The sequence below is a fragment of the Alligator sinensis genome, unplaced genomic scaffold (assembly GCF_000455745.1).
Source record: "Alligator sinensis unplaced genomic scaffold, ASM45574v1 scaffold360_3, whole genome shotgun sequence".
NCBI lineage: Eukaryota > Metazoa > Chordata > Crocodylia > Alligatoridae > Alligator > Alligator sinensis.
In genome coordinates, this window is record NW_005841977.1 from 183,750 (window position 1) to 200,082 (window position 16,333).

Consider the following 16,333-nt stretch of genomic DNA (forward strand, 5'->3'; position numbering starts at 1 on the left):
AGCAGGAACAGCTTCCTCATCAGAGCAGTGACAAACTAACCCAGCAGAAGCCATAGCCAGAACAGAAAAGAGGAGGAATTTGGGATGTGGAAGAGATCCAGAAAAGCTTAACAGAAATACTTCACCATTACAAGATGTACTTGCTTCGTAAATGTTACAGATTCAGAAAAAGCCATGGACACTTGTAAGTGTTTTACGTAGGTCTAAATCCAAACTATATAAGCATGTTTAGTGAATGCACCAACTCATCTGCCTGCTATTTCTAGAATGCTTTGTAAGGAGAAGAAAAAGCACAGCAGCTTTGTAACGGGAGCTGCCACAAATGCATCAGACTGCTTAGGCAGTCATGGAAAATTCCATGCAAACCTGGATGCTTTGACCAATGAACGAAGTGCACGGCAGCTGCAAAATGGCTACCACAGCCATAGACAGAGATCTGCTTTAGATAAAAGGAATGTCAATCCTCTTAGCATTAAGAGAACAAATATTTGTACATTTTTATTTTTTATAGCTTTGTGCAAAAATCAAAGAGGACGCTAGCTTGAATCAAGCATTGTGCCTCCAACATCCTAACCATCCCAATATGCTAGGAATACTGTAGGCAAACAAACAAAAATCAAACATCCATGCTAAAAATATGTGGCAGGTTGTGTAAAGTGTGTTAACGTGTACTAGGGAACACCAAAAAAGCAGCCAATTCACTCTCACTTACGAACTGCAATGCTCTTATCTTGCCACCTCTGGTGACACTGTTAAGCATCAGACATCAAGTTGAACTTACCTGGTAAAAAGTAAACTGCCCAATCCCTTTTGGATATTAAATCCTTCCTACCATCAGGCTAATTGCACAAATGTTTAGTAGCAATTTGACAAGTTCCCTCCCACCTTCAGCGAGACTGTTCGGAGCCCACCTACAAGTTTTGTCTTTTTTAGATACAAACCCATATGAGAAAGGTGCCTGAGCACTGTACCATCTGTCATTAACTTTCTGAAACAAGGGAGTTGGAATGGGAACACTACATTCCTCCAAGATAATTATTTGTTTATTTCTGCTGCACAGAAAAAGGAACCGTCTGTGCTAGCACACATACCAAGGCCTCTTTCTAGGTTTCCAGAGATCAGACCCAGCACTGCTGTGAACCAAGTGAGCTGGAAGTGCATTCTGAACATTGCCATGTCTACAGCTGTATCACCAGGTAAACACTGAGCTGGTTTCAAAAGCTCTCTGCCGGGACCAGGCTGGATATAAACACAGTTCTGAGGCATAGTGGCATTATCAATCAACACTTAGATGAATCTTTAGCTCCACTACCTCCCTGCAATGTAGGAGTTTGATCGCTGAGAGCAGAGTAGGAGATTGGAGGGCAATGAACTCAACGCTCTCCCAAAACAGGATTATGGAAAACTTCCCCCCACATTTCAGTTGCAGAGTGTTGCTTTACCTTATGAAGTATCCCAATAAAACGGGGCATTCGGTGCACAACAAAGCAAGTCTCTGTGTATACTATGTGCTGTTTTAGCAGTATTAAATGGAGGTATGGCTTTCAAACCACCACAAATTCCACAGACTACCTCCTGCCTTAATCCGCATCAGTCAACTCCTTGCACGCACTGGTTAAAAGTCCCTCCTGTTCTGCCAAAGGAAGCAAAACCTTATCACTTTAGTGTATCAATTTCAGAGTGATCCTAGCTGCTTTGGCTCTTACTAAGAGGATGACCATACCATCTGCTACTGCAGGTTAAGAGTGAAAGCTCCGATTTCTGTTTAGATTCAGTTTGAGTAATTACATTCAGCCCACCTAGAATTCCCCTGTAAATGACAGAAGTGATTAATTATTCCTAAATTTCAGCACTGAATCTGAGTAGTGCTGCTGTGTGCTCCTATACTGGTGCAGTCTTCTGCCTCACAAGGGGTTCAAAACCTGATATACAGAGTTGCACAACTGGAAGAGACCTCAAGGTTCAGCTGGTCCAAAACCTTGCACAAACAAATACTATTCCTAACTATGCTGTCAAATGCCTACCAGCCTTCAAAAAACAAGCTTAGTCTCTAGATGGGAGGTCCTACAAAAAGTATTATTGTTATGATTATCATTATTCTTTCTGTATGTCCCGCACACCTCCCGAGGTTTGGGTTGCTCTTCTTTGGCAGTCTGCTATGTGCAGGCATCCATGCACACAGGCTGTTTGATGGGGAATTTCACACAACCAACTTAACATAAATGACCACAAGAGGGTAAATGGCTTTCCTCTATTTATCAGTGAGCAGTAACTGCTATTTAAGAGATTAAACTAACATACACCTAATTAATATGGATACAGTTGACCAATTCCAAAGAGACAAATAATGTTTAGCCAGAAAATTTTAAAGTTTTTTTGCATCTGCTGGAGCCATCACAAAAGGCGGCTATTTTGCTTAGTTCAGAATTTAAAAGTTAGAAAAAAAAGTTTCATGAAAGTTAAGTGACAGCCACTGACACCCACAGTTAAGTTTCAAGGGCAGAAGACTGCCCTTGAGACAATGCACTAATATCAATGTCACTTTGATACCAGTAATAGGTTTTGCAATAGCTGCTTCCTAACACTGCAACGGGACTAATACATTCCACTTAGTCAGGGACATATAAAAGGTTTAAGACAATGCTACCTGGAGCAGCAAGAGACAGGTTCTTTCCTGTACATTTCTATGAATTGAATCCAAATATGTAATTCCAAATGACTGACTGCATTCAAGCAATCAATACTTGATTGAAGCATTCACACAATACTTTACTTCTCTTATTCCTTGTGAAGGTGCAACTGGAGAAAGCTAGAGAATAATCCTAAACACTGGACTTTCTTGTATTATAGCTAATTTCCTTTATCTACCTCTCTTTAACAGTAGAGAGTAGATCTTGCACTGGCCAGTCCACTACAGCAACTGCTAAGCCAGGGGTCAGCAACCCCTGGCATGTGTGCCAAGCATGGCACGCAAGGCCATTTTGCTCGGCACACCACTGCCAGCCCGAGCTCTAAGCAGCTGCTGCCAGCCACAGAGACCAGGCTGCTCCCCGCAGGTGGGCTCCAGCATGCCAGCACTCCGGCACCTTCCAAGGTAGACATTGTGGTTTTTTTCGGCACTCTGGCCAAAAAAAGTTGCCTACCCCTGTGCTAAGATAGCTATATCAATATCTGAACCAATCCCTTCCACTTGAGGACTGGGATAAAGGTTTCCCTTTTACAGATGAGAAGTTTGGATCAGTTACTCCTTCATGCCTTGTTTCTTAGCATGCCAAACATCCTCAGCTGCCACCAACTTCTAAGAGTTGCCTGGGCTCAGGACTTTGAATGCACAAGCCTTATATTAGTGGCACAGACAGTGTCAGGCTGGCAGGGAGAGCAAGAATTGGGCAGAGTGCTCCAAACCTCAAGATGCAGAACCACTGCTTTCCTTCAAGACAAACTCCGCAATGACTCATTAGTAAGAAAGCATCTCACTACCCAGTCTCACCCAGGCACTTGCATAGCAGCCAGCCATCTTGCCAGGCCGCTTAAGTGATTGCGCCACAACACATTACAGCCCCATTCACCAGGGAAGGAGACTCAAGTATATATTCACAGGCACCCCAAAACAGCACCCTAGTTACTATGCCTGCCTACAGAGAGGCAGTATGCTTAGTTTACTATATTTATATGGTTCTTATCAAAATCAAAAATCCCTACAGCTATACTATGATCCCTTTATTTCAAAGCATAACATTGACTTCCTTTGTTTATAGTTTAAACAGAGGAAGTTTTAACAGTAAAATAAGAGGAACACATTAGGGATACTTAAGAATTCTGATTTGGCAAATATGTTCAGACACAGGAAGGAAGTTGGGAAAACACTTCTACTGACTGTGTATACAAGTGCACAGTCATGAAGTCATAGCAATTGAGCGTATATGGGGAACCATTTAATGAAATAAGGTTTACATAATATAAGCCTCAGCCATTCTGTAAAGCAAAGCAATGGAAATATACTGCATCTGCTAATTCCTGACAGCCAAGGCACAAACTGGTTTAAGTAGGAACATCCCATATAACATTTTTGAGAACTTGGCATCATAGTACCTATTAGTGCCTCTACCAAAACAGTAGAAGTGGCCCAAGCCATATGCACCAATCATTAAATTAGATCTCCAAGCAAGAAGTATTTTAAGATTGATTTCAAGCCATCTATTTGATGATACCAGGGATCTGAGCCGTGTTCTACTGCTGATGCAGTAACTAGTTAAGTTAATGCATTTTGTGGCCAAGTACAATACTATTAAAGTTCACAAAGGAATGATGAATACCCTGTAAATTCAGTTGTCAGGATACTCTGCGTTTCTGTACAGACCTCTCTTTGTAAATACATTTTTAGAATAGACAGACTTGAAACCTGTTGAACCATAAACAAGGTTGAACCAAAACAATGCTGGATAACACAGCAGTAAACCAAGCCAAAACCACTAAGCCTGAACCTCAAGCCAGACCACAATGGAACAAAACAGACCTTTCTTGAAGCAAGCTGTCCTGCATTATTTGTAACTAGACACTCAAAGGATGGCTTTGTGCTGCCAGTCCTTGGACCTAGTGCCTCAGATATTGAGATATCTCCCTCTCTCTTTTTCCAGGTATTTATTGCAAGTTCATTACAATGTACCACTGTAAGCAAAAGTTTGCATGAGCACTCCCAAGCATACCTGTCATACCACTGACCTAGGAACAAAGTACCTGGCAAAATATGCCCATAAAAAGTGATGCCAATTTAATCTCCATAACAGCAGATATTCATGTGGAAACAAAATACTTAGCCAAAATGGCCTGATACTTTAATCTCACTCAAAAAGCCCTTTTTAAGAAGCAGCAAACATTTTGCAGAATTCAGGCTTTTCATTGCAGACTCTACTTACAAGCTAACCTACTTTCTAGACGCTGCTTGTGCTCAGGACCTGGCACACAGGCTTTAAACTAGTGGCGCAGCCAATGTCAGGTTGGCAGGGAGGATGGGAAATAGGATCTGGGATCCTTTCTGATACAACCAAGGCAAGGAAAGATCTTACGGGAAACCAGTCATTCAGCGATTCTGGCATTATCACAACAATTCCTTCTTACACTAGGGGCAGGACACCGATTTCAACAGTCCAGGGTCCCTAACATCATAAAGATTAAGCACTGGTGACCTGTCACTGCCACAACAGTTATGTATAAATTGCCTATTACAGTCAACAGTTATTTCAGAACTGAGAAGCCGTCAGGAAGCATGTGCTGAAGAATGCCAAGTCAGTAGATGAGTAGTAGTCAAGTTCAAAAGCACCGATCTAGACTCAGTTGAACACAATGCCCATCCAGTGGGAGGCTTTCTGAGAGCACCGAGGGAGCTTCCAACTTACAAAGTCTCTTAAAAGTCTGTGGCACCTGTACAAGACTCCTTCTCCCCAAGATTTACTCAGCTGGTGAACGCAGCAGCCTTCTACCTGGGTTTTGAAGCATAATGGCACTTCGGCAGCAGCGCTGGGGGGACATTTCAGACACTAACACCAAGCTGACCTGCAGTTTTAAATAATAATGAGCGCTAGGACCAAGCAGGCCACCATACAGATCCCTTGGCACAAGTGTCCAGGCTCTATCTTTCTGCTGAGCCACTACACGAGTGACTCAAGCACCAGATGGTGGTCAAGCACTGGAATCGGCTATCTAGAGAAACTGTGGAAACTCCACCCTTGGAAATGTTCAAGAGCAAGTTGGACACACATTGGCTGGGATGGTTTAGTCAGAGACAGTCGTCCCGTGAGCAAAGGGCTGGACTAGATGACCTTGCGAGGTCCCATCCAGGCCTACTTCCCTCTGAACCGCCTCGATTCGGTGCCCACCCCGGGGGGTGCGACGCGACGCCGGTACTTACAAGAGGTAGCAGCAAACGGCGCAGGTCACCAGCATCGTGTTGATCACCCTGCGGGGGAAGAAGGAAAGAGGCAGGTGACGAGGAGTCACTTCTGCACCGCGCCCAGGAAAGAGACCAACGACACGGGAAGGGTCCAGCAGGCGCGCTAGGAAGGCGAGCGCTGGGCCTGGGCCACGCGTGGGCAGGGAGGGCGCAGCACCAGGGCAAGCTGCTGCCCATAAGACAAAGCTGCGTTTTTAAATCATAATAACGTCACAATTTTTACACTATTTGTCATCGTTTTAATTAGAGCGCTAATTCAGCGGCCGGGCCCGAGGAGGGCACTCGGGACCTCGGCTGGAGCCGCCCCCGAGGGGCCGAGCGCCCTGAGGCCCGGCCTCGAGCCCCCTCCGGGGCCTAGGGCCACTCACCCGCGGTTGGGCCCCTTGGGCACGAGCCAGGGCAGGATGCCGCCGACGACCCCCCAGAAAACGCTCATGACGATGATGGGCACTGCCAGGCCGCCGTACGCCATGGCTGCGCGAGCTCCCCTTCCTCCTTCCCCAGTGCCGCCGCCGCAGCTGTGCCACGGCGCCCCGCCCCCCGCGCCGCCGGCCAATCCGCGCCCGGTGCGTCACGCCAGCGTGAGGCCGCTCAGGAGCCCACGTGACTGGGGAAAGGGGCGGTGCCATCCTCCCTGCTTCTCTGCCATTGGCTACCGCCGTCCCCGCCTCCTGAGCGAGCAGAAAGGGGGGGAGGGGCAGGGCGCTGACTTTTGCGACCCCCCGCCCCCAAGGGAGACGCCACGTGGGCTGCACGTGGGTCGGGGATCGAAGGCGGAAGTCGGCCACAGCTCAGCAGCATCGCGCTGCCTGGCGCAGCTCCGAGGAGGCTTTTGCTTAGAGGAACCCCGTCCTGAGTCAGCGTTTTCTGAGGAAGCGGGCAAATACCTGCGATCAAACAACTGCTCAGCGCAAAGGTGCGTTTTAAAGCAGCGTGCAGGCTCTCCAGAACTGAGTTACTGCACAGCACTAACGACATGGCACTTGCATGCACAACACTTGGCTGGTGTTCTCCTTTTCTTCTGCACCCGGGCAGAAAACTTATTATTCATTCAAGTACATGCATTTCAAGGACATACATGGGACTCGATTTCTGTTATATCTGTTGTATCAATTTCTGCAATTTGTTATACATGTATATTAATTTCTTTCTAAAGAAAGGAGTCAAAATACTGGCACACGAGGGTACAGGGTTGGTCTTGCCTCCTTTATGAGAGAAAGGAAATAGCAAAGTTTAGTAAGGTAAAATTGTAGCCTGCTTCACCCACCTGTGAAAGCAGGAAGTACAGGCCATAGTCAGAAACAAATAGTTTTTTGCTACTCTAAGAAGCCTTACAAATTTGTAACAAACTTTTATTAAAAATATAAATTTGAGAAACACCTGATTAGTGCAGGGGTCTAAGTACCAGTCTTCCTGCTTGTTCTAATTCAGCTGCTACAGACGGTGGTGGAGTTTGGGAAGAGCTGTTCTTGCTTTGATCATAAAATCTTCAGTACAGGGAGCCTGTCGTTATTGACACTTTTTTGGGGGGTGTTGACAATACAAGAGCTGTACATAGCACTTTATGTACAAAGTATTACATTAGTACTAAATGTGGTCAATTACTTGTAAAAGCTTTCAAAGAACAATACATTATGAAAAAATATCTTTATTTAAAACTTCTGAAAGCTTGTATTTTGTAATATAATAGAAACTCTTATTAGTACCAAGTACTGAAATTTGAGCACAGTAGGATTTGAACACCAGTTCATGCATTAAAGATTTCCAGAAGCAGAACACACAACAACAGATTTTGTTTTAGCAGTTTCTTTTAATGGTGTCACACAGGAGACCATTTTATTCCTGCATCTTTTCAATGGTTTCTTCCTTGTATTTGCCCTTCTCCTTGCCAACCTGGCGAGATTTCGCTTTACGCTCCAAGATCTTCTTGCGATCTTTGTCCAGTTTTAGCCTCGTGATCACCACCTAGAAGACAAGATAAATTTAAGTACCTGCAATCTGGCAGAATAGTGCCAGTGCAATGGCACATGTGATAAGAGCAATGGTGAACCCACTGGCCCCTCGCATGCCAATGCATCCAACCTTCATTTCCCAGGGTTACCACCTACATTTAATATTTTAGCCCAGATACTGATGTCCACGCACATTTCAAACCATCAAGCTACACAGGATTCTAGAATAACTAGTGTTCAGAAACTGACAATGCCTTTGTGCTGGAATAAACTCTATTTTAATTTTAAACTGGTTTTGCTATAGCTGCAGCCAGGATTTTTCTTGGTGCTGAATTGGTTGCAGATCAAATGTCCAACCACTGAAGGAATGAAACTAGAAAATGAGATCAAAGCTCCACTGTACCAGAGGTCATACCAACATAGTAGTTTTTCAGATAAGAAAAGAGAGCATGCACCCTTCCTTTCCTTTAAGATCTGTCACTAAACCTGCTCCACTACATTGAGATTTCTCCAATAAAGAATGCTACCTGATAAAACCAATCAAACTAACTAACTGTATCTAAGTGGGATGCAGCACAGAATTCTGATCCAGGGGCCACACCACAATCTATATGATCAGCTGCAGGTCTGAGAATGTGTAACAACCTTCTGAGAAAGCTTCCATCACTATTAACCTAGTATAAGTACCAAAATAAGAAGGTTAAGGTTCACAATACTGATTTCTCCTTTGCCAAGTGCCAAAGTGCCCCCCCAAACTGGGTACCCAATGGCTATTAAAATGCTACTGATATAGCAAAAGAAAGTGCAGCCTGTGCACTTATTTAACACACAGACTATTTTCAAAATATAAATTTACGCTGACCCCTTACAAGATTCTTGCTAATAACAGCAAGTGACATTCCAGTTACCATTTTACTGGTCCTCTTCCTTGAGCTAAAATTCACCAGCCCCTGCATACTGCTAAAAGACACATGGCTACTGTCAAAGAGCTATAGTTTAGCCAGACAAGGTTCCTTGGGTGAATTTGATATTTTTTTATTAGACCAACCCAAATGGTTGGAGAATAGTTATTAAGCAAGCTTTTGGGTTCAAAAACCCTTCGTCAGGCTAAGGAAGTTTCAGCAGTTGGTGTGTGCTCTTCCTGGAAGGAATGAAAAGTAAACAAGCCAGGGGCTGGGCTGGGGAGTCAGTTGCCAGGCAGATTATAATTATAGTTTAGCCAGGCACTTAAGACTTGTTAACCTGGGGATACAGTAATGACTACTTGACAAGACTAATTTTTTTCTAGATTCCCAAAATTATTTCATAGTAAGAGTGACAAACACAAGGCTTTCCAATAGACTGGACTCCAGTTTCCAGCCTACTTGCACCCCTGCACTATTTTCCTTCCCTCCACAATTAGCAGGGAATTACAATGCCTGGGTATTACAGGAAGGAGTGCTATAAAAGCCATGAGGAAAATCTGTGAAGCAAAAAAGGTGAGCTATTGAGATGCAGTCCATTTCTCCTAGCATGCAACACACTGACACTTGCAAGGTCTAGATCTTTTTTTTTTTTTTAAGCAACTGCATAACAGATCTACAGTAAAGTTGTATAATTCCAGCCTGTTTCATTCTGTTCCTGCTAACTCTGAAAGCATAAAATGTAGCATAACTGAAATATGAAGGAAACCTCCTGCTTGACACCCAGGCAGTAAGTAAACTGCCCAGTTATTCTATTACAAGGTCACAGCACAGTTAGAAAGTCCTTTTTCCCCCTTTCATGTTTACAGCTGACACTTTATGGGAAAAAAAGAGCAGTCCCAGGGCTGGCTCAAACTGGATTGAACCTCCACATAAATTCACTCTTCCTCCTACTTTAAGTGCTAGGCACTTTTTTGACCTTGTCTTCTCTGAACAAGAGCAAATTCTTAAAATATTCACATTTAATAAAATATTCCACCACATGCATCTGTCCCACAGCTAGGGAAAAATGACAGAACCAATGTGACAGACGTTAGTCACAATGCTTGATGTGGCTCTGAAAGATGCAGAGATACTGTGCTAATGAGTACAAATTAAGAACTTATACACTGCAACAGATATAATACCTCTACAGCAGGTGCTGTTGTGGTACATGCGATTCCCATCATAACACCACCTAAATTCAGGCAACATTACTGGACAAGTCTGTGTGTTTTTTCAGAAATGACCTTGTTTTCTCTGTATTGTACATGAAACCTGGTGGGAGGGCTTTTTGCAGCCTGCTGGAACTGGGTTTCACTCACCAACTTCAGTACACCTGCCTGGGCAATGTGGTCCAGGCAAAAAATTAATCTTGTTATATCCCATTCAAACTAGGTTCTGGCCTGTTCTATTATTCCCTACCTTTTTATTTTATACATAATAAACTAAACAAGCATTTGCTTTGTCTTCACTGACATCTTTATAAACCCTGCTAAGTTGAAGCCAGATTTAGCCAGTGGTTTTTAGTCTGCGTTATTCATTTAAGGGAGTGTCTATTTAGACATTTCTCATGTGTAACATCACCAGTAGCAGATCAGTCCACTTTGTAAGAATGAACCACTGCAGAGATGTTCCCACAAAATGTTAGCTTCAGCAATGATATTTTAAAGAAATATGACTAATGTTTTGCTCTGCCTTTCAACACAGCCAGACTCTTCTAAAGGCCTTTTTCCACTTTACTAAGAGCCTGCAGTTCACCTTAGGCAACTTCTCTAAAATTATATCACACCCAACAGAAAACAACCTAGGACAAGGGCAGGAAATGTTTTTGGCCAGAGTGCTGAAAAAACTGCAATGTCTACCTTGTAAGGTGTTGGAGTGCCAGCATGCCAGAAAAACAAAAACAGGGAGGGGGCGGTGCGTGTACATGGCAGGATGCACTGCATGCTAATATAGTTAATAATCATAAAGGTTGCTTTTTTTTTTTTTTTTCTTTCTTTTTACAGTAAATACCAGGTTTTCTAAAAATTCTAAACCTGGTGACAATAAATAAAGCTGCATATACTACTATTGTTGTTGTGTATTCTTTTTTGTTAAGCATGTTGTGATGAGAGAGAAAAGAGAGGGAAAGAAAGAAAGAGAAAAAGAAAAAGGGGGAGAGAAAAAAGGAAAGAAAAAAGGAGACAAAAAGGGGGAGAGAAACAGAAAGAGAAGAAATAGAAAAAGAGAAAAGACAGAGAAGAGAAGAAAAAAGAGAAAAGAAGAAAGAAAAAAGGGGAGAGAAAAAGAGACTAAAAAGAAAAAGGAGACAAAAAGAAGGGAGAGAAAAAGGAAAAGAAAGAGAGAAAAGAGAGAAAAGATAAAGAAAAAAGGAGAGAATAAAGAAAAGGAGAGAAGAGAAGAAAAAGATGAGACAGAAAGACAAGGAAAGAAAGGAGGGGAAAAAAGAAAAAGAGGGCATGTTCCTCACCAGCCATGTCTCCTATCACTACCAACTGCAGCTCGTACCCACTGGTCCAGGGCAGTGTCCGGAGGAGGGAGACGGTTACACCCCAACAGCAGCCACTGTGACCAGGGTGCTCAAGCTTCCTTGACAGTTCTAGAGGTGGGGGAGCCCAGGGCTGGGAGGGGAGATCCGGCTGGGGTTTGGACACACAGATGTCCCTTCCCACCTGGGCAGGGGTGGCACTGGAGTGCCCAGGCTGGGCACTTGGGGCAAGGTCCAGGCGGGCTGGAGTGGGGGAAAGGGAATGGAGAGAAGCAGATGCAGGGGGAGATATAGGCAGGCCAGCTCAGCCAGGCCCTTCAGAAGGCTGCAGCTGGAGGACAGAGGGGGCTGGGTGGGAGGCAGAAGGTGCCCCGGGGCTCTGCAGACTTGGGTTGCAGTGGGTAGGGGCACCCGGCAGCACCTAAGGTGGGGCCTGCCCCATGCAGCTCTGCAGGGATAGGCTGCAGTCCCGCCTGTGAAGGGATGCCAAGCTTGCTTGGCCCCCAGCTCCAGGCTCAGCTTCCCCGCATGGTGGGTACAGCGAGAGTGGGCCAGAGCCACCCCGTGTAAGGGCCCAGCTATGGGAGCCCCATAGGCCCTGGGAAGAGCTGCCGTGGGCAGTGCTCAGAGCTGAGCCGGTCAGGAGCCTCCAGTTTAGTGGCCCTCTGCAGCATCTGTCCAGGCCCTGGCCCCTGGAGGGGAGCTGCAGGTGGGCAAAGCCGGGGCCTGGGCAGGTGCTGCAGAGGGCCGCAGTGCTGGAGGCTCCAAGCAGGTGGGAGAGCCCTGGGCCCACCTCAGGCAGATGGATGCCCTGTCCCACCACAGTGTGGGCAGCACCGGGGTGCCAAGCATTGGGGTCAGGTCCAGGCAGTGCAAAAAGAAGTAGGTGCTGCAGGCTGGCTAGCCCAGCCAGGCCCTCAAGAAGGCAGCAGCTAGAGTGGGGCCAGGCAGGAAGTGGGAGCTGCCCCAGGGCTCTGAGAACTCAGGCCACAGCAGACAGAGGCGCCCAGTCCGGCCTGCGCAGCTCCACAGGGATGGGCTGCAGCCGCCCTGCCCATGAGGGAACACCGCCTGACAGGGCCATGACAGGGCTTGGGGGGCTCCTGGGTCAGCCTCCCTGTGTGCCTGGCACAGCAAAAGCGGGCTAGAGCAACCTCTGGTAAGGGGGCCTGGCTGCAGGAGCCCCCTGGGCCCTGGGAACAGTCACCGTGGGCAGCACTCAGGGCTGAGCCAGCTATGAGCCTCTGGCACAGCAGCCCTCCACAGCATCTGCCTGGGCCCCACCCCCCTGCAGCTCCCCTCCAGGGGCTGGGCAGGTCTGGGGGGCACAGCCTGGGGACACGGTCAGCAGAACGCAGACAGCATCCCTGGCTGTGTTCTTCTGAGTCCTAACACGGTGTCTGCCGTGACACTGGGACCTGTGGCTACTCCAGAGCCAGGAGCAGCAACTTAAAAAATATTTTTTTTAAAACAATTTCCTCTCACACCTCCTGGCACGCCAAGAAAAACATCTGTGCGCGCCACTAACTGGCACGCATGACCTAGGAGTTGTAGCTCTTAGTTCCCTGATTTGACCATGCTAATATGTCCTTCCTGCTCAGTTACGCTGAAGCTGTTACCTCTCAGGCCATTCTCTATGCCAGGAGAGCATTCTATTTCAGCAGGCTGTACCTATTTCCTTCCAGAGTCCCCTGTGGGCATTTCAGTTCCTCTGCTTTATGTACCATACCTTGCTAGGATGGATTCCCACATGGACAGTTGTGCCGTTGGCCTTCTCACGCTGTACACGTTCTATATAGATGACGTACTTTTTTCTGTATACTTGGACTACTTTGCCGATCTGCTGACCTTTGTAATGTCCCCGGACAACCTGAACAATAACAGAAGCATTATTACAATTTTAGATTCCACTACTGGAAATAACACCTCCATGAAAATCATGATCTTAACCATGTGCAAGATTCAAAACTGCCCAGGTTGAAATCCCAGTTCTGCTCCTTGCACGTGTACACTACAACATCTTGCAGTCAAACTCCATACAACATAATGTACAACATAATGTTCAGCAAGGCACAAAAATGGTAGGAAATTGCATCTTTACTGCAGGTGCAGTACCAAAAAAGAAAGATTACGTATCTGATGATTTAAACTGAAAGGAAAAGCAGCTCCTTCAACGTAAGTTTGTCTTACATGAAGCTTCCAATATAGGGCACCTATACATGAGCAGTGAGGTTGCTCTGATGCACTGTAATTACAATTGAGTCTGCTGTAGCATAGTAATTGCTGCATTCCAGCAGTCTTCCACCATCTCGTGCACCAGCGTCCCCATGCTTAAAAATGGCAGCGAATCGGGGAGGGCGATGGAGTGGAGATTGGGGGGAGTGGGGGGGCAGGGGGGGCGGCTGCAGTCACCTGAAAATTCGCCGTAGCCCCTGCCACCTGCCCGGAGTGCAGCACGGTGCAGCCCCAGCCTTGCCAGACCTGCACAGATCTGGGTGCACATGCCCCCACCCCACTGTACCCTTCTAGATAAGCAGTGAGAGCAGTGACGAGAGCCACCAGACAAGCAGCTCTCAGACCAAAGGTGCACAGCAGCAGGAGTTGCCCCCACTGCGCAGAGCTTGCCCCAGCCTCTGTCCCAGCCCCAATCCCTCCTTCACTGCAGGGGCATTGATTGTGTCATCGTCCCCCCCCTCCAGACTTACTAGCTGAACACACCTGTATCGAGTATCGTAAGGGAACCAATCCCCCATTTATAACACTGTTCCTATGGGAAAACTGGTTCTGAGTTACGATGTTTCGACTTAAGATGCAGTTTTTTCAGGAACCAATTCAGGTAAGTCTGAGGACTGCCTGTATAAATACCCATAGTGTCTAGTGTTCAAAATACTTATGCTGCCTCTTTTCCATTGGAGAACTTCCATCAAGCACTGAGCAGAGCAGCCTGATACCACAACTGCGTGAATGTCTACAGCGTAGGACAGCGATGCTCAATTCATCCATCTCCACAGGCTAGATGCAGTGCAGTGTTGCTCCATGGGCCAGATCTGGCGTGCAGAGCCACATCATGTGGTCCTTGGGACTTCCCACAGGCCTTGAAATTTGGTAGCAGGACAAGCAGCAGCAATATTAACTGCTGTAGCTCCCAGAGCCACAGCAATCAACTTTGCCACCATTTCTGAACCCATGGGAAGCCCCGTGGACTAGATCTTGCTCATGCCCGATAGATATCAGGCCTTTGCTGTTAATCTGTATCTGAAACCGGCCCCACTCTACTACTGCATGAAGACAAAGTATTTACAAGGCTCAAACACTACACGAGAGCAAAATGGGCATTTACCTGGACTTCATCATCCTTTCGGATGGGCATAGAGCGGACATTGTATTTTTGCCGCAGTTCCTTGGAAAGGGGAGAAGACATTATCTTCCTGCGAATGTGAGAAGGTGCATTGAAGTGCCGCTTGCGGTTCTTGCTGCGGTCTGAAGTCACGAAAGGATTGAACTTCATTTTGACTATACAAACAAACACAATGCAAATGTAAAGGCTTCTGTACATAATAGTCTGCTAGTACTCAAGTCGGCCTACATTTAATGCAACAAGGCCCATAATCTCATAGGTTCCTTTAAATGTTTTCTTTAAATTTCCACCTAAAAATCTGCAATGCGCAATCCCGACTCTAGCAGTTTGTCAACCAATGCAAAGAAAACATTCTGCCCAAGAAACCAGGTAGTGAATAATTTCTCAGGTAGTCTATAGCCCTACTAAAGAACATGGTTCAAGGTTCAAAACTCACTGGACACATAAGACAGGAAAATATGATAATAATTATCCTTAAGTACAATTATAATTAGTGTATCTATAAAGTTAAACCATACAATGTAGAGACTTTTACTAAAAAGCAGACTAAATTGAGGAGAATAACAGATGCGCTAACTCAGCTCTGTCCATGGGCTTTTAGAATAATACTTTTAACACCCTAAATTATCAGTTTTATAACATCAGTGCTTCTCAACTATTTTATTCTCAAGGCTCAATACCTGTGAAGCAGCTTTATGAAACCGCCAGCCTTGCTATTTGCTTGCTTTTCTGACTAGAGGAAAATGATACATGCAATTCTTCCCTTGCAAAGAGACAGACTGCACCGGGGCAGCGCTTTAATCCTGCGGGTTCATAGACTGTACAGGCGGGAAGGGACCTCGCAAGATCATCGAGTCCAGCCCCCCTGCACTAGGCAGTAAAGTCAACTGTTCAGGTGACACCAGCAAGGTGACCATCCAGTTTCCTCTTGAAGATTTCCAGGGTAGGTGATTGCACCGCCTCTGGAGGGAGCTTATTCCACAGTCTGGACACTCAACTGTGAAGAAGTTCCTACTAGAAGCCTTTGGGTCGAACAAGGGGATCGTGCTTGCACACTGACCCTGGCTCCCAGGAAGGGCCCTTGGGAGGATCTCCAAGCACCCCGGGGTGCCACGGGAATCGCTGTGCAAGGCGCCGGGATCCGGGCCACAACCAGCCAACCGCTCCTTGGCCAAACTCCACTCTGCAGGAGCTCGGGCTACTCCGGACACCGGGAGCGGCCTGAGGCCTCTGCAAGGCGAGAGTCGCCCGGAGCCGGGGACGCCGAGGGTGGAAGCGACCAAAGCTCCGGATCGCAGGGCCGGGGAGCGCCGGGGGCGGGTTATTTGCAGCCCAGCCCGGCCCGGGCTCCACTAGCTCCCAGCGGTGTCGTGCCCCTGCCCCGTTCCCATTACGGCCCCCGAGCCCCCACCACGGCGCCGGGCACCGCCCGGGCCCCCCCGCGGGGAGGATGGTGGTGGATGGAAGCCGCCCCGCCCGCGCCGCCCTTACCCCGCTGCAGGCTCCGCTATGGCCGCCCGGAAAGAGAAGCGGACGCGGCTTCCGCCGGCCCATGTGAACGCCGAGCTCTCGCGAGACTTCGCCAACAGGAAGTGCCCAGGTTCGGCGGAGCAGTAAAACGGATAGTGACACCTGGCGGGC

The 16,333-nt window shown here is 46.8% G+C and overlaps 2 protein-coding genes across 3 annotated transcripts in view; both read right to left on the reverse strand.

Annotated features, from left to right (window-relative positions):
- The window catches only part of ATP6V0E1 (ATPase H+ transporting V0 subunit e1), a 15,612-nt gene extending 9,131 nt beyond the window's left edge, over positions 1-6,481 (reverse strand). The window contains exons 1-2 of one of the 2 annotated variants that reach the window (XR_003093409.1): positions 6,319-6,481; positions 5,909-5,956 (exon numbers count right to left, since the gene is read on the reverse strand). Coding sequence is in view for 1 of the 2 variants with exons in the window: in XM_006021057.3 (XP_006021119.1) it covers positions 5,909-5,956; positions 6,319-6,422 (152 nt within the window). In the remaining variant the exon portion in view is untranslated. The remainder of the gene's footprint in view (positions 1-5,908; positions 5,957-6,318) is intronic. The other variant, XM_006021057.3, reaches the window with a different exon arrangement.
- A 1,259-nt stretch (positions 6,482-7,740) lies between these two features.
- On the reverse strand, positions 7,741-16,308 carry RPL26L1 (ribosomal protein L26 like 1). Its single transcript, XM_006021058.2, has 4 exons — positions 16,184-16,308; positions 14,675-14,847; positions 13,064-13,204; positions 7,741-7,915 (listed from the first exon to the last, which is right to left on the reverse strand). The coding sequence occupies exons 2-4, from the start codon at positions 14,840-14,842 to the stop codon at positions 7,787-7,789; spliced, it is 438 nt and encodes a 145-aa protein (XP_006021120.1). The 5' UTR covers positions 14,843-14,847; positions 16,184-16,308; the 3' UTR covers positions 7,741-7,786.
- Between the last annotated feature and the right edge of the window lie 25 nt (positions 16,309-16,333).

Excerpts from the sequence above, each read along its gene's own strand:
- RPL26L1 (XM_006021058.2), bottom strand. The coding sequence starts at position 14,842 with ATGAAGTTCAATCCTTTCGTGACTTCAGACCGCAGCAAGAACCGCAAG. Across the intron at positions 13,205-14,674 it reads GAAAGGATGATGAAGTCCAG|GTTGTCCGGGGACATTACAA; the intron begins GTAAATGCCCAT and ends GTTATTGTTCAG. Across the intron at positions 7,916-13,063 it reads TGGGAATCCATCCTAGCAAG|GTGGTGATCACGAGGCTAAA; the intron begins GTATGGTACATA and ends CTTGTCTTCTAG.